Source organism: Candoia aspera, chromosome 16 (genome assembly GCF_035149785.1).
Source record: "Candoia aspera isolate rCanAsp1 chromosome 16, rCanAsp1.hap2, whole genome shotgun sequence".
NCBI classification, from domain to species: domain Eukaryota; kingdom Metazoa; phylum Chordata; class Lepidosauria; order Squamata; family Boidae; genus Candoia; species Candoia aspera.
The window spans coordinates 10,794,767-10,817,249 of record NC_086168.1 but is presented as its reverse complement, the minus strand read 5'-3'; the positions used below and the strand labels follow the sequence as shown (position 1 = coordinate 10,817,249).

Genomic DNA, 22,483 nt, shown 5'->3' with positions numbered 1-22,483 from the left:
ACATCCTGGCGGGGTTCGTTTGGACCAGTAACTTTTATTGAAGCGCACCGTGACATGTTTTTGTTCCTTGCACTAAGGCCAGAGGTTTAAGCTAAGCATTTTCAGGGTTACGTTGGGAAGATAACGTGGATTATTTTCGAGCGCAGGAGGGGAGACATGCAGAAAGCTACGAGGCCGAAGACGCAAGCGCATTCTCGGAATCCCGGGGGGGGAGCGCCGACTATCAATTCACAAAGAGGGAGCGTGTAAATTCAATGTAGTCGTAGGCAGAGGGAAGTTCTCGGCCTTTGCTGTCCATGTACGGCTTCATGTGAGAGATGCAGTAGTCTGCCTGTTCCCGGGTCAGGTTCTGAAAAGCAAGAGACGGGCGCCATGAGGATTGGAGAAGCGGGGTCAGAGCGTCAAAGGGAGAGAGAAATCCTCAACTTACGACCATTTGTTTAGCAACCGTTTGAAGTTACGACGGTGCTGGAAAATGTGACTTATGACCGGTCCTCGCACTTACAACCATCACTGTGGTCAGGTGTTCAAAATCCAGGCACTTGGCAACCAGCCTGCACTTAAGATGGTTGCAGTGTTCCAGGGTCACATGATCGCCATTTGCACCCTTCCCAGCCAGCTTCCGACAAGCAAACTCAATGGGGGGAGCCAGATTCGCTTAACGACCATGGCAAAAAAGGTCGTAAAATCAGGCGTGCCTCCCTTAACAACTGCCTCGCTTAACAACAAGCTCCAGTCCCAATTGTGGTTGTAAGTCAAGGACTACCTGTATCGTTACGGAGTGGGCAGTATCAGAAATGGGTAGGGTCTCCACTGAGTGGCGTGTTCCTACTACAGCTTTTTAAAACAAACTCCTTACCCAGGTGTCTCTCACCACCCCTGTGGTGGGTCTCCAGATTCTGCGCTGGAGATCAGCTACAAAAGCATCTGCAGCATGTGGGGTTTCTAGCAACCTGTCATTCCTGGAGCGCAATCGTAATATTGTCCTATACTAGCAAGCCCCGCTGTTCGTAGCCGCTGCTGCTGCTGCTTGGTTGGGGTTGCGGCTCCACCTTGTGAAAATTCCGGGGCACTTAAGATACTACAGATCCCCTTCCAGCTGAGGCTCCGGCAAGCGGCCCTTACTTGGTAAAGCTCTTCCTTGGTCACGTAGGGCTTGCCCTCCGAGCTGAGGGCGCGGAAAGCGCTTTCAATCTCCTCGCTGGACTTCACGTTCTCCGTCTCCCTGCTGATCATGAAGGCCATGTACTCCTGCAGAGAGACGTGTCCATCCCTGCCAAGAGGAGGAAAGCGTCGGAGGGTATCAGAGAGGGGCGGTCTTCGAGCAGCCAAGCAAGAGCTGTCTGCAGGGAAACCCGTAGAACTTTTGGGGTGGAAAAACAAAAAGGGCGTCCTGAACGCTCTTACCGGTTAGGATCAACCGTGTCGAGAATCGCCTCGAATTCCGGATCGGGGTCCCCCTCCTCCACCATTGGCAAATCGTAACCAAGGGAGCGCAGGCAGGATTTAAATTCCTGGTGGTTCAGGCGGCCAGATTTATCCTTGTCGAAGTGCCTAGCAGAAACACAACGCAACTCAACGTTCGTCGGCTGACCCTTTTCCCAGCCGCCTATAAAGGACCCTCCAAGTGCTGCTTTTATAGATAGCAAGACGGTGGGACTGGATGTGAGCAGCGACTGCCTCTCCACGGCTTAAGCCTGGCTCAAGTTTAAAACAGGGCGGAGAAGTCCGGCACAGGCAGAAGTGCCACCCCAGAACCACCGCAAACTTACTTAAACATCATGCTGAATTCTTTGAGAGCCTCTTCGGTGACCCCGGTTGTGTTTCTGGAAGACAGAGGAAGGCGTTTGCTCTCTGAGACGGTGGCACTAAATCAGCCCGGGAGGAGTTTCTGCCCAACTTCTCATCTGTCAGGCGGGCATCAGAAATGCCTGCGGGGGATCCTCCTCACTCCCAAAGGGGCCCTCCCCGGGGAGAGTTTCTGACCCTTGGACTTAGCACGTTGCGTGAATATTACTGCAGTGGTTCGGAAACCATTTTTTAGTTCCTTGATGCCTGCCGGAAGCTTCCCAAAGAGAGGCTCTGATAAGAAAACGTGGCGGGTGCCCCACCTCTCTCGGCCCTGCCACACCCTCATCCCAGGGTGGTTGCCCCACCTGGCCTGTATCTGCTGCTCCAGGTTGTGCTGCATCCTCATGCCGAGCTGATCGAGCTGGTCCCACTGCTGCGCCAGCCCCACCGTGCTGTGCTCCGTGTACTTGTTGTCCAGGATCAGCGCCTCCTCCATGGCAGCTCCAAGGTCCTCGATCTTCTTCAGCTGGCTCCTCATGGCCCGGATCTCCTGGTGCTTGCGCTGAAGGAAAGAGGGAGGGCCGTCCGCAAGCTGCACACCCAGCAAGGCCCTCCAGCCGGGAGCCGGAGCGCAGGCCCGGCCGCAGCTGAAGGGAATATCCTATCGTCCCCGATTTTCGCAAACTCCTGGCTACAAACTGCCAAACATTAATCTGAACTTGAAAGAGGCTTCATATACACCGCCTGCTCTATGCGGAAAAAAATATGTTTAGCTTTTCCCCTTGGAACAAAATGAGGAAACAGCTTCCAGCTTATCTCCCCCTCCTGCTTGAAACAATCTCAGCCTGGACGTGAATCTCCGATATTTTGCTCCGTCGCTGGGGCAGGCAGGGTGGGGGAAAATACACACCTTAGTTGCTTCCAGCTGAGATTCCAGGGTTCCCGATTCTTCCACCATGCAAGACCTAAACAAAGATTTGGCATGAGGGGGGGTCCTCAGCAAGTCAAAGAAATGGGGCTCAGAATTAACACCGTTGCCTCTCTAACGAAGGCTCGTGCGCAAATCCGTTCGTTTAAATCAAGGCACTGACACACTGAGTCCCAGCTTGGCGTGAGGGTGGCAGGCACCAGCCTAGGAACTGGGACAGCGTGAGTTCTGGCCTTGCTTTAGGCACAGAGCCAGCTGGGTGACCTTGGGCCAGTCCCTCTCTCTCTCAGCCCTGGGTAGCAGAAGAGAAGGGCAAACTGCTTCCAAAAAATCTCACCAAGAAAACTTGCAGGGACTGTCCAGGCAGGAATCAGGGCTGCCTAGAAGTCACACACACACAATATAAAATTTATGCCGCCCAATGCCCAGCAACCCGGGGCAGTTTGCAAAATGTAAAAATAAAAACGATTTAAAACAAAAAACAACACAAAACAAAGAACGAACGAACGCACGGGTGCACACACCACCCTCCGTGGTATTTTTCCCAAGGTAGTTTGTTTATGCAGCAGCCTTTGGAATATCACCTTGGGGTACAGCAAAGACCCCTGTGAGCAGCTGTCACTGGTTACACGCTAGACGGGGCGTACACCCCCGTGCAGATAAACGCACCACACAATCTAGAAAGCTGGTCCTGCATTGAGATCGACACAACCAATTTCTCCTTTCTAATTGTTTCCGAAGAGTCTTTGGTACACTTCTACATGGATAAACGTTTGACGTTTGAGCAGGCTGTCCAATAAACACAGAACAGGTCATTTTCAAAACCAAGTTCCCAGCTTGCTGGTTCAAGAAACCGTGGACAGTTAATTTCAAGCCCCATTTCACAAGCCACGTTAAGGAAAAAAAAGGTCATGCAAACTCCGAAGCGCTAATTTGTCGATGGTCTCAAGGGGAGGGGGCATCCCCTGCAACGCGTCCTCAGCCATCCGTCTGGGCCCAACACACACAAGCCGCGAGCGACTGCTTGAGATGAGCGGGGCTTGGCCAATCGGGGGCAAGGCTTGGCACAGCGAAATGGGCGTGGAAAGCCTTCGCACACACGACTGGCTGGGTTTGAACACTTCCCGTTCATCTGGCAGCAGCCTTCCAAGCAGAGGGAAAGAAAAATGCCTCAAAGCTCTCTTTAAAGCGATCCAGAAAGACCCATCCTCCTGTTACTCTCAACTGAGCCTCAACTGTAATTTAAGGATTGTTTTTTTCTTTTCCCAAATGACTAGTAAATACATGGCTTGGTTTTAAACTCTGGAAATTAACGAAAGCCAAAATTGGGAGCTGGGACTCTTGAAATCCAGAATAAAGTATTAACTTGGCAAAGAGGCAACTCTTGCGTCGCAGGGCAGCAAGTTTTGGTCCGTTTTTTGCTTAGAGCCTCTGCCCCGAAACATTCACAGTGGAGGGACATGTTGTGCACAAAAACACGACTCGGCTACTGGGTGGGCGAGCATCGCTTTCTTTGTGCCTCTGTGAAATGGAGGATCTGGGTGGGGGAAGCAGTAGGCATGCTCACCCCAACCGTACCTGCCCTTCTACCACCTGGGGGCGGACTTTCCGTCTAGCTTTGGCTGTAAAATCCCTCTGTGTTCAAGAACGGATGCTGAATTTTACAGATGAGTCTCGCTCGCAAAGGGTTAAGCTTCATAATCAAGGTGGTTGGCAAGAGGTCAAAAAGCAGTTACGTGGCACATTTCTGGACAGCAAACGGTGGGCTAATGGAGGGGGGAAAAACCCACCCCCACCCCCCTTTCTCCCCGCCAAAAGCATCTCGTGGTAGTGACAGGTTAGCTAAAAGGAAAGCGAGGCTTTGGAATTAGGGGTGTGCGGTTAAAGAAAGGAAAATGGAAAGAAAAACACAGCGGAATAAGAAAGAGAAGAAAAACCTTCCAGACAGATCATCCCCAACTTCATACTGATAGACGCGAACGACACGACGGTACGCTATGCTATTCAAAGAAAAGAAACCGTGTGAAATTCTGAAACAGGGAGGGGGAGTATGGGGAGCAGACACACACACACACACTGCAAGGAAGCACACGCCAACCCACAATTGGCAGCGGTCAGGAGGGGTGGGGGGGCCAACGGTGCAGAGAACAATGAGACTGGATGCTGGGCTGCAACGTTTTCAGGGGACAGAATGCAGAAAAGTGGCTTTCTGGCCAGAGCCACCCTGTTCCTCTCCCCCACCACGTACTCAGAGGCCCCCTTTCCCTGGCTTGGCTGCCACAAGGACTCTCAGCCCCAAAGGCCGAGTCTTCGGGGCATCGTAAGCAGGCCCCAGCCCACTCCTGGGTTATCAGAACGCAATGCTGCACAACGGAGGAGGGCGGGGACCCTTTCTCAGCCTCGCTGGGGAAGGAGGACCAACCCCTTAACACTGGAAGCGCAAGGCGCACAGTTCCGTTACGTCCACCGTGGCAAAAAAAAAAAAAAAAAGAGTAAATAACTTAAGAGTCAAACCCACCACCCCGCAGCAGGCAGGTAAGCAAACCGGTCAGGACTGAGACCCAGAAAACGAACACTGAAATCAGGTGGGGTTGCAAATCAGCAATTCAAAAAAGAGGACAAGTTGGAGTGTTTTGCTCAGCACTGGTGGCTCCTCAGGATGTCCACTCTGATTTGAATTGTACCGATGGAGGCCAGGCAGGGAGTCAGGTGTCCGCTGAGGAGATTGATAGATATCCTCAGTTCATCAAGAGGTATAAAATGGAGGGAGGAAGCTCAAGCTGGCAAGTTTGAACTGAGTGTATTACAGGTAGTCCTCGCTTAACAACCATTCGTTTAGTGACAGGTCAGACTTACAATGGTGCTGGAGAAACTGACTTATGACGGGTCCTTGCGCTTACAACCGTCGTAGCATCCCTGTGGTCACGTGATCACAATTTGAGTACTCGGCAATATATTTCACATTTACGACCGTCACAGTGGCTTGCAGTCACGTGATCACCATTTTCGACCTTCCCAGCCACCTTCCGGCAAGCAAAGTCACTGGGGAACCACATGAGATTCGCTTAAGGACCACATGATTTGCTTACAGCTCAGTGATTTGTTTAATGACTACCACTAAAAAGGTTGTAAAATCGGGTCTGATTCGCTTAACGGCTGCTTTGCTTAGCAACTAAAATTCTGGTCCCAATTGTGGTCATTAAGCGAGGACTACCCGTATGACAGGTCCACAAGGAATGAACAGAAAACATCACTATGCTACTGTGGGCAAAAAAGCTTGTGTGTGTGCATGTGTAGAGAGGGGAGATGGAGAGTCGGAACCTTGAGATCTGTTTCTCGGGGCCTGTGAAATACTCCCAAATGTTTGACAAGGCCTCGCGCAGGAACCAGACATCAATGCCCAAACCAGATGAACTCGGATTACACCGCTGCCTCAAGCCCAGCCGTGGCACAAAGAAGCAAGGGAGGTTGAAAAGGGGAAATTTATACTAACCCATCGAGCAAGTAGGTTCTGTAGAGCGTGGCCATTCAGTCGTGAGAGGAAGTAAGGAACGGGAGAGCAGAGAAGACGACAACAGAGAGAGCAGACATTAGTAAAAGTTAGGTATTGCTTACAACCCAGCAACTTCTTGGTTAAATTTGGGACTTTGATTTCACTCCCGATTTCCCAGCCCACTCCACCCCTCCAAATAATGCATCATTATGGGATTTCTATCCCACAAACACGCGGGGAATTTAGCCTGAAGAAATCTAAGTCAGGGAGGTGTTTCTTCAAAGGCATCTCTAATCGTTCGGGAAGTTCTGAAGACCCTCCCCAAATGGCTAAGGAGGAAGCTTCACGTTTAGAAGAAAGGCTACCAGTAAACCCCTCCCTTACGAAAACTGGAAGGTGCCTCCAGCAGAAGCAGACAGAGGAACACCCAGGCTGCACGAAGACATTACACCGAGCCACCAGGTGGCCCCTCAGGCTCAGCGGGTTGTGTGAACCAGTCTCCGAGGCCTGCAATTCATGGTTTAAGGCTCAGTGGGATGGGCAAACCCGGCTAATAAATTCCACAAGCCACGGCTGCATGTGCCACGCCAACCCGGCCCCAGGAAGCGGCACCTGGTTTCCTGAATCCACTGGTGGAAAGCGTTGGCGTGCTGAGCGAACTCCTGCCGCAGCTTGTCGTTCTCCTCTTGTCGGCGCTGTTCCTTCTGGAGTTCCAGTTCACGCTCCTGAAAAAGGACCGGAGAGCCGTTGAGAACCCTGTGCAAGATTCCTGAAGGAAAGGCCTCTCCTGGACAGGCCAGGTAGGCCGTCGGAGGGCGTGGTGTGCGCGCGCGTCTCCCTCCCCACAGAGGGGATTAGGAGGGGGGAATCACCTTGATGATCTTCTGCAGGTTCCTCCAGGTCTCCTCCAGGGCTTCCATGGTGAACCAGGTGTAAGGGTTGGAGGCCACGCGGAAGCTCTTGATCTGGCGGTCCAGCTCGGCCAGCTGGTTGAAGTCGGCCTGGGCAGAGCTGAGCGAGGAGCGGAAGGCGTCGTGAGCTTCCCGCAGCGCCTTGATCTCCTCCAGCGAGTTGCAGCGGACAGGGTCGGTCAGGTCCTCCTCCGCGTTCTCAAACCAGCTGTTGAAGGCTGAGGCTTTCTTAGCGAAGGTCAGGAAGAGGTCCTCCACCTGCAGAAGGCGGCAACCCCCCACCGGCGTTCGTTAAGGATCAGAGGCAAACAGCTGAGGGTCTCGTCCGGTTTTCCTCCACCCTGGCAACTCTAAGATGGGCAGGCTCCAACTCTGTGGCAGGGAGATTTCGCGGAGCCTCTGGCAAGGCCAAAGGGCCGATTCGGGCGCCCCCACCTTTCTGAAGTGCTCCTGGGCCTCCAGGAGTTTCTTCTTCCGGGTGGCAGAGTTGGCCAGCAGCTGGTGCCAGCGCTTCATGAGGGAGGCGTGGCGCGCCTCGATGGCTTTGGACTGGATGTGCTTGGCGGCCAGCAGCTGATCCTTCAGGGCGGTGATGTTGGCAATGCCTTCCTGCTGGAAGGCGTGAAGGCCCGCATCGAAGGTTTCCTGGGGAGGGAGGAGCGGAAGGTGAGGCTCGGCGCGTGGGAAGAAGCCTTCAGGCAGCCCTCTGTGATGGGGATTGTGGCCACTTGAGCCCAACGCCCCCTCCCTCCACGGCCACACACCTGCTTGGTGAGAAGGGTCTGGACGGAAGAGAGGTCCCGTCCGAAGTCGTCCGTCTTGAGGCTGTTCTCTTTCTCGCCTGTGGGATGCACACGCAGGTCCCACGGATTTCACATCCCCACTTACATACCCATAGAAAAGATCAACCCTTCCGATTCACCGCAGACTGGGGTCTTCGCAAGAGGGTGGTGAACTGCGGCTGGCATGGAGAGAACCGGCAAGGGCAGCTCTCCCATCCGGTTTTTAACTGCTCCCACCCCTCTCCCAGGTCTGTCCACCCGTTCCAGATGGCGGCCCCTCCCTCGCTTCTGCGGCAGCGCAGCCGATACCTATCCAGGACTCCACCACGTCCGCTTTCCAGTTGAACTGGAGGAAGGCCGAGTTTTCGTCCAGCTTGGCCTTCCTCTGGGATGCTGCCCGCTCCAGGTCCGACACCTTGCCCTTCAGGCCCTTCATCTTGGCAGTGATGTTCTCCTCGTGGTGATTGTTCTGGGGGAAAAGGAGGAGAAACGTGGCCCGTTACTCACGGCAAGTCCGTCTCTTTCCAGGCCCTGTGGAAATTCTTTGCCCAGCAGGGAAAATGGAAGATGTGCAGTGCCCAACCCCCCAAAAAGTCTGCTGGATTCAGGACAGAGCATAGCAAGGAGCGGGCGAGGAAAAAGCCACTGTGCTCCACGTGACTGGGCAAGGGGAGAGGAAGGGGAAGCTTCCAGCCGCACGTGGCATCTCTGGTCTTGGCAGAAGCGGCTTCCACAGCCTCTGCCCTGGTCTTGGAACCCAAACGCCAAGGGACGGTGGGCACGCGAAGGGGCTGCGAGCCCCTCTCACCTTCTTGATCAGGTCCTCGCCGTTGGCACACACGTCGCTCACTCGGTCCTTGTGCACGGTGAAATCCGTCTCAAACGCTTCGTGCTTCTTCAGCAGGCCCTGCAGAGAATGGAAGTTGGAGTGGCTGGGCATCCAGCACTGAGCGGCAGTAGATGATGCGCCCTGAGCAAGCCGGGCATCAAAACCTCCCCTCCCTTGCAGGGTGATCGCTACAAAAAGCAGCTACGCATCCCTGAACGTTTTGGGGAAGGGCAAGATACGGAACTGCAAGGTTTTCATACTTCTGTCCAGTGCAGCGGACTGCATTTATGCCTTGCCTTCTCCCCCTGAAATGAATCTCCCTTTGTTTTACCCCGTAACAATAAAACCGCCGGTTCTGTGATCAAGCCATTTGAACGGAGATCCCCCACACCAGGTCAGCCACCCCACCGCTGCGCTACACTGATCCGGGGTGGCTCCCTCAAGCCTGGCGCTTCTGGCTCACCTGTATGGCTGCAAGCGTGTCTCCGTAGTCCTCGCTGGCCACCAGAGTCATCTTCTCGTTAATCCAGGCCTCCTCCTCTTCGACGTTGGCCACAAACTGCTGGTATTCCAGAGACTCCTCCAGGCGCTGACCGCTGGAACAGAGCAACACAGGAAAAATTCAGGCCTCTTCTGCCCGTCTTCGTTCCGCGTTCTGCTTCTTTTCTTTCCAGATTCCGCCCTGCGACGACTCGATTCCCAGCTCAAGAAGGAAAGCCCGAAGGCCGCCACATCTGGGCCCTTACCGGGCAGCTGCCAGGCGCTTCAGCTCTTGCCAGTGTTCCACAAACTGAGCCAATCGCTGATGGATTTCCTCTTTGCCGATTGTGTTGTCATCAGACAACTTCTTGCCAGTGTCCAACACTCCCTGTCCAAGAAGCAGAATCACACAGTGGGCGATGCCAACCGCACAGTGGGTTTTCCCCCCCGCTGAACGGTGGCTTCTGGATGGGCTCTTCATTTCCACACATTGTAATACTTTTAAGAAGTCGTAACATTCGTAAGCAACTTGGCTGGCATTCGCAACATAGTACAGGTAGTCCTTGACTTACGACCACTCGTTTAGTGACCGCTTGAAGTTACAATGGTGCTGAAAAAAGTGACTTACAACCAGTCCTCGCACTTATGACCATCTCCATGTTCCCACAGGCACGTGTTCAAAATTTGAGCACTTGGCAACCAGCATGTAGTTACAGCAGTTGCAGCATCCCGGGGTCACACAATTGCCATTTGCAACCTTCCCAGCTGGCTTCTGACAAGCAAAATCAATAGGGGAAGCCGGATTTGTTTAATGACCACAAGATTCACTTAACGACCATGGCAAAAAAGGGCCATAAAATCGGGTGCGGTCATGTGATACATCACTTAGTGGCTGCATCACTTAACAACCGAAGTTCCAGTCCCAACTGTGGTCATAAGTCAAGGACTGTTGGAATCCACAGCCAGTGGGGAAGGAAGATAGGATTTTCATTCAAAGACAGCATTCCCCTCGCCCGGCTTTCAAAGCCGCCCCCCCCCCATGTCTCTACCTGGATTGCGGGTTCGTGCGTGGCCAACTCAGCTTCCAGGCGCTTGTGTTTCTTCCGCAGGTTCTGCACCCCGGTGAGGTCCCTGCCGTAATCTTCTGAGCTGACCAGCAATTTCTTCTCCCTGGGTATCCAAAGGGGGAAAAGGAGGACGTCAACAGAGGGTCCCCGCAGGGTTTCGGGTTCCCCAGCCGGCCAACGGAGGGCGTCCGTACTTGATCCAGGACTCCTCGTCGTCCATGTCCCGGAAGAACTGGTGCAGACGATGGGACTCGTTCAGCTTCGCCCGACGGGCGGCTGCCATGCTCTTGATCCGCTGGAAGCGCCCGTTGATGGTGTCGCGCTTGTCCTTGACTTGGGAGGTGTCGAAAGCACTGCTGGTCATCAGGCTGTCAGCCTGGCCGCTGAGGTCCTTCAGGCGGTCCTGGACGCAGACAGACAGGAGGACCCCCCAAGACGTGAGGCGCTCTCCAGGAGGGGCTCACGGAAAACCAGGCCTGGCCGCTCGGCCAGACCCACGCCGTGCTGTGGTTGATCCACGGTGAGTCAAAGGGCACCGTTTTAGGTGGGTAGCCCGCTAGCCCCCTGGGGAGTCCCACCTCGTGGGCAGAGATGTCTGCTTCCAGCAACTGGTGCTTCTTCAGGAGATTGTTCACCGACGCCAGGTCCTTCCCATAGTCTTCGGAGGCCAGGAGGGCTTCCACCTGCAAGGAGCACAAAACGCTGACCGGAGGCAGGTCTCCTTGCCACCACCCTTCTCCAGGGCAACCGAGGGCCTCAGGTATCCAACACGCCCCAGGCCTCGATTCCCCAGAGCCCCGAGGAGGGGAGGGAGGGGACGGAGCTACCTCGGAAAGCCAGAAATCGAAATCCTTGATCCCGGTGTTGAAATTCTGCTGCTTGTTGGCCTCCTTCAGCTTCTGGCTCTTCTCGGCCGACTTTTGCACCAGGAACTCCCACTGGTCGGCCAAGGCAGCCAGGCGAGCCTGCCAACGGAAAAAAGAAGGGAAGCCAGGCTCAGGGATGAAGAAGGAAGCCTGGGCAGGGTGGCCTCTCCCTTCCCGCTGCTGGGAATCTGCTCCGGGCAGTCGGGTTTGGCAGCCTTATTGGTAGGGAAGGAAAGGGAATTCGGTAATCAATTGCTGCGATCAGCTGGCGGCAGAGTGGCTTCTGGAAACCGGCCTCCCTGGCAACGGCCAGTTCTCTGCCGGGCTCCCCATCCTAGAGGGCTGTTTCCTCGCCATAAAGCCTCCTGCTCACCTGGGTGGTCCTAGCATACAGGTAGTCCTCGACTTACGACCACAATTGGGACTGGAACTTCCATCGCTAAGCAAGGCGGTCATTAAATGAGTTACACCAGATTTTACTTTTTCGCCACAGTCCTTAAGCGAATCACTGTGGCTGTTAAGTGAGTTTGGCTTCCCCCACTGATTTTGCTTGTCAGAAGCCGGCTGGGAAGGTCGCAAATGGCAATCACGTGATCCCAGGATGCTGCAACCATTGTAAATATATGCCAGTTGCCAAGCACCTGAAATTTGATCCCTTAACTGCAGGGACACTTCAACAGTCATTAGTGCGAGGACCAGTCATAGGCCACTTAGTTCACCACTGTTGTAACTTCCAACGGTTGTTAAATGAACAGCCGTAAGTCAAGGACTACCTGTAGAAGCACCAAGGGGCTGAGAGAGCTGGTTTCTCAACTGCCCCGTGCTTTCCTTTGATTGATATTTTTTAAGGAGAAGAAACAGGGACATCCCTTTGCAGCCGTACCGTGCAGCTCTCCAGAGGACAGGATATATATGCTGTGGGAAGTCCAAATGAAATTCTACCCGGCATAAAATCAGGGAAACCTCATATTCTAAGTGAGACACTTTGGTGGGAAATCACCTTTTACTGAAAGAGGTTCTCCTAGTGCCATTCTCGTCATTCAGTTAAATAGGGATCAATATTTGCATGCAATTTTACTCTGGTTGGAAAATGCAGTGCTACCAAGGGCCCCAGGGGGACAACACCTACCTTCACAGCCTCTTCGCTACCGGCACAGGCACCTCGGTCAATGAGGGAATTTCCTACGTCGATGACGCTGCGGATCCGGTCTGCGTTGGCGTGCAGCTCAGCTTCGAAGGCCTGGTGCTTCTGGTGCTTACTCTGAAGGCAGCAAAAGAGCAAATATAAAAAAACCTGGGCAATGGCTCCTAAAGCACTTCCAGAGGCCAGGAGAAGTTCAGTTGTTGACAGAACTTCTGAAATAATGAAATAAATGAGGTTATTTCATCTGGAGCAACTCCAGGGCTGCTGCTCCTGCTGCTGCGGACTTAAATCCATCTATCCCGCAAAGGGGGAGGCGCAGCAGGGCTTCCGCCTGCTCGGGAACAGGGGAAAATTCATTTGCAAGGTGCTGCTGAACTTCCTGATGTTGTAAGGGGCCGTGGTGCACGGGCTTTGGAGCCCATGATATCCCGAGGATGAGGGGAATTGTAATGCAACCCATCAGAAGGGCTCCAGGTGGCAAAAGCTGCCTTAATTTCACGTGTGAACAAAAGGAGGGTTTTGCAGTTGTGGAAACTGAGGACAGCCAAGGGTCGCACACGGCAAAACGTGTAGCTTCGTAGAGCAACAGGAAGTGGAATCAAAAATGCAGAATGTGGCAGGGCATTCATCAGGATCTTCACTTTATCCTGGAAAATGACCTTGGCGGAAAGCTACTGGACGGCATGCTCCCCAGCCCCCTTGTCTGCTTCTTGAGCAAGGGGAACAAAAGACAAAGCCCCCCCCCCGTTTTCCTGGGCAGAGGATGGTAACAAGGTCCCCCTAACCCTTTACGGCCCCCAACAACACAAAAGGGGGAAAGGGGAAGGAAAGAGAGAGAGAGAGAGAGACAAAAAGGAACACACAGTCATGGGCTGGGCTCACACATCACGGTCAACAGAGTTGGGCTGTTTCCAGTTCGGACGTGGCGCAAACGGGGCCATCACTTTATCTCACAATTTGGTTTATGATGGGAACGGGGCTGCTCCGTTTTAACTTGGGTTTAGAGCCCTGTGTGAACCCAGCCTCTAGGTCAGAGGAAGCGTTTAGTGCAGTCATCTGGCCAGACATTAGCCTCCCCCAGACCGAAGGAGACCAGGGGTTGGCAACGTTTCGTTGGAGGAGCCTGGCTTCCCGACCCCACCGCTGATCGGCAAGGAAGGGGACCCAGTCCCATGTTGCCCCCCGCCCCCAAGTGTTGCCATTAACCTTTTTCTCGCAACCTTATCATCTTTGCTAAATTAATTGCCAACAGTTCTGGCCACCTTCCCCTTCCATGTTTGCAAAGGAAAGGGACGGGGTTCCCATCCCCGTCACGGCTGGCCTGCCTCTGGGGAAGCAGCAGTGGGCTGGCTCAGCCTCCCCGGCCCCCTGCCCTCCGGAAGGTTGATGGCCATGCCAGTTGAGGGTAACGGGAATTGAAATTCAACACCTCTGGAGGGTGCCAGGTTGGGGAGAGCCCAGCTAGGGGACTAAACGACAGAGACAAAGAGGAGATTCAACTTTGTTCACTCTCTGGGGGTGGGGAAAAAAGGGGGGGGCGTGCAGGCAGGTCACCAACAAAATCAAGCAGATCATGCAGACCATTGCTTTGAAATGGGTTAATGGGGAGGAGGCACTACAAGAACAAAAAAGACAGATGTCCATGTCAAGGAGGGGAACGACAAAAAACAATCACCGAGGGAGTGGTATTAAAAAAAAAATGGAAGTATGATTGAACGAACGAGCAGATGAGTGGGTGGAGCAGACTTCAACACAAATGAAGCCAAATCAGGCTGGACTCTTTAACTTACCAGGAGTTTGGAAAGCTATAAACAGATGGAGAGAGGATAGATCAGTGCCACATCTGCTGACCCAAGGACAGCTACTTTAATTTTGAGTCACCGAAATGACCTTTTTTTAAAAAACCGAAAAGCAGGTTTAACCTCTGCAGGTAGAGCTCAGCAAGCAAGAAGGATTGGCAAAGAGGAATCTATTTCTCTGTCAGGGAGGGGGAGCGGGAAGGCCTTGAAAACTGGATTATCTAATGCGAGGGCTGCTGACAAGGAGGAACCATCAGGTTGCGCCTCACAGGATCCAATCCAGTATTTGCAAAGTCCAAAGGTTTTAGGACCTGCAGATACCTCTACAACGTTAAGGAAAGTCCTGCTCGCCTTAGTTTTCCTCCCGCCTCAAGGCCGGAGTTAATTCTGGATACGTGGTAGTGACCCAGCCTCACCTGAATGTTGGTGGGATCTTTGTACGATTCGTCGCTTGCAGTCTGGAGCTTCTCGCTGATCCAGGCCTCTATTTCATCCACGTCTCGGCTGAACTGCTGGAGAGTCTGGGATTCTCCGAGTTTGGACCTCTTTTCGATCATCTGAGCTTTCAGCCGACGCCACCTACCAATAAAGCGTCACTGTTTGTGTCAGGAACCCTCAAGAGAACTTGTAACGAAGGACATGTGAGATGAACGCCACAGAACCCCTCCGAGAGACCGAAGGAGCCCACCGACCTGTCCAGCACCTCGTGGCGTCTGTTGGCAATGACCCCTTTGGCGTAATGATCGGCAGAAATCAGCTGGTCAGCAAAAGCCTGGAGGGCCGCAATCTTTTCCTCCTAAATAAAATTAAAAATGACATGTTGGGAAATGTCAGTATTGCTTGGTTGACTGACGGCCTTTGTACTCAAGCAGGGAGCAACGCTTGCTTTGTGAAAAGGTCTGCGCTGCTGCAGTTCTCACACTGAAAGCCACGCACTGTTCACGCCCTGACAAACTGCCCCGGAAGCTGGCTCAGGAGTAGAGAGAGTACAAAAGCTGGGTTATCCGGACCCAGCACCCTGGTTAACCTAAGCCACAGCTCTTCCTAGGCTCCTTCTCCACAGGTGAGCTTCTCGGGAGCAACCTGCTGGACTCTGTCCGGTATCTGCAAAGCGGACGCTCATTTCAGGCTTGAGCGACTGCTGCCTGTCTTGGCTCGTCCCTTCCCACCGTGGAGGGGAAAGCCACGCAGCTGAGTAAACGATACACCATCCCAGCAAAGCAGCATCCCCATGTTCCAGGCGCAGGTGCCCATCCCACCTGGACATTGATGGCCTTGTCAAAGTCTTCGTGCTTCTTGATGAGGGCCTCCACGCTGTCCAGGGAGTCCCCCTTATCTTCGGTGTTTAAGAAAGCCTCCCGGGCGGCCATCCAGTTCTCTGCCTGCTCACAGTCCCTATGGAAGAGCTAAACCGAAGGGAGAAACGAGCGCGCGAGTGAGCGACACGGACCCAGTTTGGCCCCGGGGGTGCCACACCCCTCGCTGTGGCCGTTTTCTCTTCTCATCTTACGCCACAGCTCGGCTGGGAGCTGCATTCCGGGAACTCGAATCCCGCTCGCAGGTTAATTCCTGCCACCAAAGGGGAGGACGCTGCTGGGATTTAACCGAACGGACGCACCTGCAGTTCCAGACACTGGTCCAGCATCATCCGGCGCTGGGCCCAGGCTTTTTCCAAGTCAGCCCGTTCCTGGTCGAGGATGTGCAGCTTCTCCTCGATCTCGGGGCTGGCGTAGTGGCTGCGGGCCAGGAGCTGCTGCCCAAACTGCTCGAAGGCCTGGAAGGTGCCAGCTCGGGCGTCTATTTCGGTACGGTGTTCCTGGAAGGTGGTGAGAGGCGAGGGCTCGGATGAGGGAGCCGCAGGGGAGGCCCGCGGTGGGGGGGCAGGCGCTCCGACGCAGGTGAGAGGCACTGAGGACTTTTGGGGTGGGTTTCTGGCTTTCTGCCCCTCTGGCCATCCACAGACACGGAAGCGTTTAGGGAACAGCAAGACCGGTTTCGATGCGAATCCCCAAAGGCCTCTGGCAGCGGCCAAAATGCTCCACTGAACCAAGAAGACCTGAATTTGTCCCCGTCGGCCCTGTGCAGTGCGGGGGCCACGACCCTCTTAGCCGCCCGAGGTCGCTCTGCAGCGCTCCCGACGTACTTGGTGTCTCTCCAACAGAGCCTCTGCTCCCGTCACGTCCTTGGCCAGCTCGTCGGAGGACACGAGTCCTCGGATTCCGTTGATCCAGGACATGAGGTCCCTGCAAACGGAGGCGGGGCGACCCCGGTTACGCGGGCAGGTCTGAGGGGGCAGGGAGGGCCACCCGAGCCCTCGCCCACGCCGCACCCCACCTGAAGTCGCTGAGGAAGCGCTGCAGGTCGTGGGACTCCCCCAGCTTCTCCTTGCGCTGATCAGCCCGTTTCCCGAGGCTGTTCCAGGCCTGGTTCAGTTCGGTACATTTTTCCTGGAGATCTTCCGACGACTCGGGGTGAGACTGGATCAGCCGCTCCGCTGTTTCTCCGAGGGAGTTCACCTGAAGCAGAGAGACGGGGGAGAAGCTCGGAAGGGGAGGGACGTTTCCGGCCCTGAAAAGGAGAGGCTGCCCTACTTTCCCCGCCAACCTTGTCGCCGAGGGCGGCGAGGTCTCTCTCGAAGCCCTCGTGCTTGCGCTGCAGGGCCTGCACGCTCGCCAGGTCATGCCCGTAGTTGTCAGTGTTGAGGGCTTGATTCTTTTCCTCAATCCACTCCTTCGTCTCGTCAGCATCTCTGGAAGGTCACAATACAGGCAGTCCTTGCTTAACGGCCGCTCATTTAACGACGGCCCGAAGTTACGACAGCCTTGGGAAAAGCGCTCTATGACCTGTGCTCACACTTGTTGCAAAACGTCGCACCACCCCCGTAGTCACGCGCTCACAATTCGGGCACTTGGCAGCCAGCTCACATTTACAACCAGCTGCCGTGTCCTGCGGTCACGCGCTCACAATTTGCGACCTTTTTTGCCAGTTTCCAGCAAAAAAAAAAAAAAAAGTCCATTGGGGAAGCTAGATTTATTTTATTTTTTATTTATCATATTTTTATCACCACCCATCTCCCACATACGGGGGACTCTGGGCGGTTAGATTTGCTTAACGGCCACTGTAAAACATGGTCGTAAAAATCAGGTCCGGTCACATGGTGACTCACTTAATGACCTCACCGCCTAACAACCAATTTTCCAGTCCTCATTGTGGTCGTTAAGTGAGGACTACCTGTAATACGAACAAAAGCCCTGCTGCTCTGTCCAGTCCTTTGGCAGGCAACTGGACAGTGAATCTACGCGCATGGACATCAAGGCAAAACCGTTTCATCAAATCAGATACCGCCCCCAAACCCGACTGGCACCAATGATCCCAGGCTCTGCTCACCTGTGGAATCGCTGGACCTCGTGGGCACTTCCCAACAGCTGGCTCCGCTCTTCAGCCAGCTGCTGTAGAGATCGCCAGCGCTCGTTCAGTTCCTGGAGGACAGAAGAAATAAAGAACAGGGTATATACACCCAAGGAGACAAAGCAATGTCTGCTACGTCGTCTTTGAAGGAGCAATGCCTTAAGCCACAGGGGAAAAAAAAATCCCAGAGGGAAGTGTGCAATTACTGCACAACCAAGTTCTTTCTAATTGTAAATGGTCATCAAGGAAAATGGTGATGATAATAATCCTAATCATAATAGAATTACTATATAGAAGGAAATAGTTTCCCTATCCACTGTTGCTTCTAAATTCACTGACATGTTTTTAAAACTGAGAACTGGCTATGAGGCTTCGCAGCAGATGAAACTTTGAAGGGAGAGAGAAAAGATTTTCCAACCATTTCCGTTCAAATACAGTGACGGAGCAGAGCTTTACCTTGATGGAGTTGAAGGTTGCCACTGTGTGGACCATCATTCTTGCAGACTGGAGACCGAACAGGAATTGGAAACAAGAGTTACTAAAACACGATCACGTTAAACGGCACGAAAACTGTTTTTTAAAAAAGTTTAAAAAAATAAAAATCTAAATCCAGTTTTTCCCCCTAAATTAAAAGGTATAACATTTACATGTGCACTCCCACCCTTCCAATCCTCACAGTACAGAAAAAAGTAAATAAAGAGTTTTAAAAGTGCTTTAAAAAGAGATATTCAATGGTGCACACCCAAAGGTAACTTTGTTATCCTAAATCGGTGACTGCCACTCATACTCAAAGCACAAAGTAGTCAATACTTTCAAGCAACCTGGAGTTTTTAACATCATTTAGATCTTTACCAAAGCTTCTATTCCCCCACCCCCAATTGTCTTATGGGAAAGAGAACTAGGTAACTTTGTGGGACTGAACTGCTTCTCCCCACCCAAGAATTAAAATCTGGACGGTGTTTTAGGTAAAACCAGATGCACCCAACAAAAACAAAGCTAAATAAAGAAATTCAGATGTACTGTTCCTTTTCCGGGACCCACACCAGTTGGAGTTATTTTCAAAGGGGATCTACCTTCCAAGGAGACGCCGTCTTGGAATCAGCTTCATCCTGTTTTAAAGAATTATATATAAAAAAAGAACCTCAGAGGTCACCCAACCGAAGCGGCAAACCTCGTGTTACATTTACAACATCTAGACTTAATTATGTAACAAAAAAAACAACCCCTTTTCTTCCTCTCTTAGTGACGTAACCAAGGCTGGTTCCCACTGACTTCCCAATTAATGCAAATTAGGTTGTGCTGATTATCTTTTTGTATTTTGGACATGCAAGACCGTGTATGGATAAGACGGACAGGATGTTATGGGGAAGGGTCCTTCAGGCCAATCTCTATTTTTCTCCCCTCGTTTCTTCGGACCCCAATTCCCCCCCCCTTCAAAAGCAAAGAAGGGCTAAATGTTTGAGGAGATGCTTACCCGTGGCATCATTCCGTAGACTTCCTAAAAAAGACAGACAGGCATATAATTATTTCTGAACGAAAGGATCTACGTTCTTCAGAAAAGGAACCAATTAGAAATTCATCACGTGTTTCCAAAAACAAGATAGGTCACACAAGCCCATTAGAAAAAACATTTTCCCCCAAACAGTTAAGAAAAAAAAAAAAATCAGCTGTAATTCAACTTCTTTGGAATTCCTAAAAGCAAACGGGTCCTACCAGTGCTTATGACAATTGCAAAAAAGGTGTCGCAAATTTCACAAGCCTGCTTGTGAGAAGTTGTAAAAAAAGTAAGGAAATCCAGTTTCCAGTTTAAAGCTTCCCCGAGCGTGCTCCAAGATCAACACAACAATTTCGTGCTACCTGTGTTTTTATGGCGGATTCATTGACTTGTACTGTTTTTTTTTTTAAGATATGAAGACCTGGGGATCATATCCTAAGAATCTAAAATTAAGTTAGCAGGTCGTATGAGATCCCTGGAGGAAACTAGATCAGAACCAGCGCAAGGCGGTTTTCTGTAAGATTATGTAGATCCAGAAAAGTCTATTGGGGGAAAAAAAAACCTACATAAAAGCTACTGAATGTGTTTTCGAGAGTATCTAAACCACGTTTCTTCAACTGGGTCTCTGCCAAACGTGCTGGACTATGATACCCGTTAGAGAGCAAGGCGGGAAGGCTGATGGGCATTTCACTCCGATGCACATCTGGGAGGCAGCTGGTTGGAGAAACCCACTTAACCCACTTGCAAATGGAAATCCTGGGCGGGAGACTCAACGGGAGCCGAGCATACCTGCTGTTGCACGGCGTGAACCTCCTCGGCCATCAGACCTTCGGACTCCAGGTCATTTGCCACCTTGTTAATGTCCTTCAGACGAGACTCGTTGGCTTTCAGATCCTGCGTGGAGCAAAATGCCCGAGGGATGAGAATTCAGCCGGTGAGAATGCACCGCCCTCAAAACAAGGGAAGCCCGGAACTGGGTCTCTCCCACAGGAGGGTTCATTGTCCCCAGGATTAGAGGGCCCACTACACCCTTTATAGGCCGCTCCCCAAGAAGGAGAACGTGCCCCAGAATCTCAACAGCCAGGTTCCCCCCGAAGAGGTCCCATCCCGCCACTCTTGTTCGCTCGGCGCCTTCTCCATTTTGTTCCTGCATCTGAGACTGGGGGAAGGAGTACGCTTTGGGCCCTGCTGCCCCCAGCTCTCCGGCCGCCGCTTTGCGTCTCGCCACCCACCTTCTGGAAGTCGTCAAACTTCTTCTGCAGCACCTCCACCTGCTCGAGGTCGGCCCCCACCTCCTCGTTGGCGAGGGTGGCCTCCTTCTCGTGGATCCACTGCTGCAGCTCGCTCGCCTCCCGGAAGAGCATGAATTTCTTGCAGCTCTTCTCCAGCATGTCTTTGCGCTTCTCTCCCAGTTCCAGGAGAGAGTGGTACCTGCAGGGCAGCGGGGAGGAAACCCACAGAGGGCTGGGTCAGAGAGCGCAACGGCAGGCGGCAGCGGCACAGCCACCCCACAGCCCCTCCGTGTGGGCTGGGGGCCTCGTGGATGGCAGAAAACACTCCGCAACCAGAGAACTGCAACGTTAGAAGCCTCTACAATCACGGGAACCTCTAAATACGCACAGCAGGCACGGCAACAAGATGCGGAAGCGGCTGCAGCCGAGGGAAAAGATCGGTTGGCACAGCCCAGAAACCCCAGACTCCTTTCATACGCAGCCTCGTCCTCCGGCTCCGCTGCCCTGACCAGATGGCCCCCAGATGCGACCGATTACAACGGAGGAGGGGTTAGGGAAATTGTGTTCCGGCACCCCCGGAGAGCACCGGGCTTGGGGTAGCCAGCCCAGATCTGAAAGGATCAGCGTCAACGAGGCTGTTTCTACGACAAATGGGAGACGGCTCTTTTTCAGAGCCCGTCCAGCCGAAGGGATGCTATTTCGAACTCTTCTAAGAGCGCTGCCCCAGACAGACAGAAAACAGTGAGAAAGTGACTACAGGTAGTCCTCACTTAACGACCCCAACTGGGACCAGAATTTCAGTTGCTAAGCAAAGTGGTCATTAAGCAAACCTGATCCGATTTTACGACCTTTTGTGTGGTGGTTGTTAAGTGAATCACAGAGGGTGTTAAACAACCCACGTGGTTGTTACGTGAATCACACGGTTCCGCATTAATTTTGCTTGCCAGAAGCCAGCCGGGAAGGTCGAAAATGGCAATACGTGACCACAGGATGCTGTGATGGTCAAATATGCGAACTGGTAGCCAGGTGCCCAAATCGTGATCACGCGGCCACGGGGATGCTGTGACAGCCGTAAGTGTGAGCCGGCCGCAAGTTGGTATTTTCAGCACAGTCATAAGTCTGCAGCCACCAAACAAATGGTTGTTAAGTGAGGACTACCCGTAGTTGGAGACAGCGTGGTTTAACGAAGGCTAGGCCTACTCACAGTTCTTCGACCTGTTTCATACGCAGAGATACACTGCCGACCTCCTTAGTAATGAAAGTCCTGTACAGATAGGAGAGGGAGCACAGCAGAAAAAGCATGCACAAAATTAGTCTGATTAACAAAAACAAAGGAAAGGAAGGGTCCGTCCAGCAAAACATAAAAGGGTCCGCCCAAGCAGCACTTGCGGCGGATGGAACAGAAGAGGACAGTTGAAGTCGGAAGAACGGGGAGGTGGGGGACACACAAACACACACAGACCGTGGCAGTGTGAAGAAGATCGGGGCATGATTATGGAGACCCCGCCGTACAGTTCAGTTCCCGTTAAGGGGCTGAGTCAAATTTATTTTACTCCTTTTCCAATTTCGGTATATACGCTCCTCTTTCTACCCATAAAACATAAACCCCTTAGAAAACTAATACGAACAGCTTAAACTGCCAGCAGCACAGCTGTAGGGACTTGGTAGAAAAGGAACACCTTAACCTCCTCCTTGGAAGTGTGAGAAGGAAAGAGACTAAATGCAACTCCCGGAGGAAGGGAGGGAGGGGGATGTGTGAGCTGGAGTCATTCGTTCTTGGGGGGTCAGCCAAACCCACAGGGCCAAATGACCAGCAGCAAGCGCGGGGTCTGCTTTGGGCCTGACTCATGGTGGCGCCTTCCCTACTCAGCGTCCTCGCCCACCAACAGCCTGGGCGAGGACTGCTGTAAAGCTGAAGGCTGGGGGATGATCGGCGGCTTTGCTCTGCCAGTTGCTTGCTCCCCCCGTCTCTCATACGTGAATATAAGTTGCTTTTTTCTAGCACTGAGCTCCAAAATACTGGCTTAGAGCATGCATTAGGAAGGGAGGCTCTTATCACGAGTCCCCAGGCAAGTACAGTCTGGAGTGGCGCCTCTCAACCGTGGCGATCTGAAGACGTGTGGCCTTCAATTCCCAGAATTCCCGAGCCAGCACGTCACTTGGGGCGTGCGGGGTGTGTTCTATTGACCAATCTCTCTGTTTTTCAACTGGTGCAACCATGTTTTCTCTGCAAGAGAACGCTTCTTGCACCTGGGCAG

At 52.8% G+C, this 22,483-nt stretch overlaps 1 protein-coding gene across 2 annotated transcripts in view; it reads right to left on the bottom strand.

The window, feature by feature from the left end:
* Positions 1–18: 18 nt before the first annotated feature.
* The window catches only part of SPTAN1 (spectrin alpha, non-erythrocytic 1), a 46,009-nt gene continuing 23,544 nt past the window's right edge, over positions 19–22,483 (bottom strand). Inside the window, exons 23-56 of one of the 2 annotated variants that reach the window (XM_063316145.1) lie at positions 21,430–21,489; positions 20,226–20,424; positions 19,783–19,887; positions 18,973–18,996; positions 18,572–18,607; positions 17,955–18,002; positions 17,478–17,569; positions 16,695–16,839; positions 16,425–16,606; positions 16,234–16,333; positions 15,709–15,906; positions 15,350–15,496; positions 14,783–14,886; positions 14,507–14,669; positions 12,277–12,408; positions 11,109–11,246; positions 10,860–10,964; positions 10,476–10,684; positions 10,264–10,384; positions 9,481–9,602; positions 9,198–9,330; positions 8,714–8,812; positions 8,215–8,374; positions 7,888–7,964; positions 7,559–7,768; positions 7,085–7,381; positions 6,825–6,937; positions 6,213–6,230; positions 2,702–2,756; positions 2,157–2,353; positions 1,773–1,826; positions 1,408–1,554; positions 1,126–1,273; positions 19–349 (exon numbers count right to left, since the gene is read on the bottom strand). In XM_063316145.1, coding sequence (XP_063172215.1) covers positions 224–349; positions 1,126–1,273; positions 1,408–1,554; positions 1,773–1,826; positions 2,157–2,353; positions 2,702–2,756; positions 6,213–6,230; positions 6,825–6,937; positions 7,085–7,381; positions 7,559–7,768; positions 7,888–7,964; positions 8,215–8,374; positions 8,714–8,812; positions 9,198–9,330; positions 9,481–9,602; positions 10,264–10,384; positions 10,476–10,684; positions 10,860–10,964; positions 11,109–11,246; positions 12,277–12,408; positions 14,507–14,669; positions 14,783–14,886; positions 15,350–15,496; positions 15,709–15,906; positions 16,234–16,333; positions 16,425–16,606; positions 16,695–16,839; positions 17,478–17,569; positions 17,955–18,002; positions 18,572–18,607; positions 18,973–18,996; positions 19,783–19,887; positions 20,226–20,424; positions 21,430–21,489 — 4,264 coding nt within the window. In that variant the 3' untranslated portion in view covers positions 19–223. The remainder of the gene's footprint in view (positions 350–1,125; positions 1,274–1,407; positions 1,555–1,772; positions 1,827–2,156; positions 2,354–2,701; positions 2,757–6,212; positions 6,231–6,824; positions 6,938–7,084; positions 7,382–7,558; positions 7,769–7,887; positions 7,965–8,214; positions 8,375–8,713; positions 8,813–9,197; positions 9,331–9,480; positions 9,603–10,263; positions 10,385–10,475; positions 10,685–10,859; positions 10,965–11,108; positions 11,247–12,276; positions 12,409–14,506; positions 14,670–14,782; positions 14,887–15,349; positions 15,497–15,708; positions 15,907–16,233; positions 16,334–16,424; positions 16,607–16,694; positions 16,840–17,477; positions 17,570–17,954; positions 18,003–18,571; positions 18,608–18,972; positions 18,997–19,782; positions 19,888–20,225; positions 20,425–21,429; positions 21,490–22,483) is intronic. The other variant, XM_063316146.1, reaches the window with a different exon arrangement.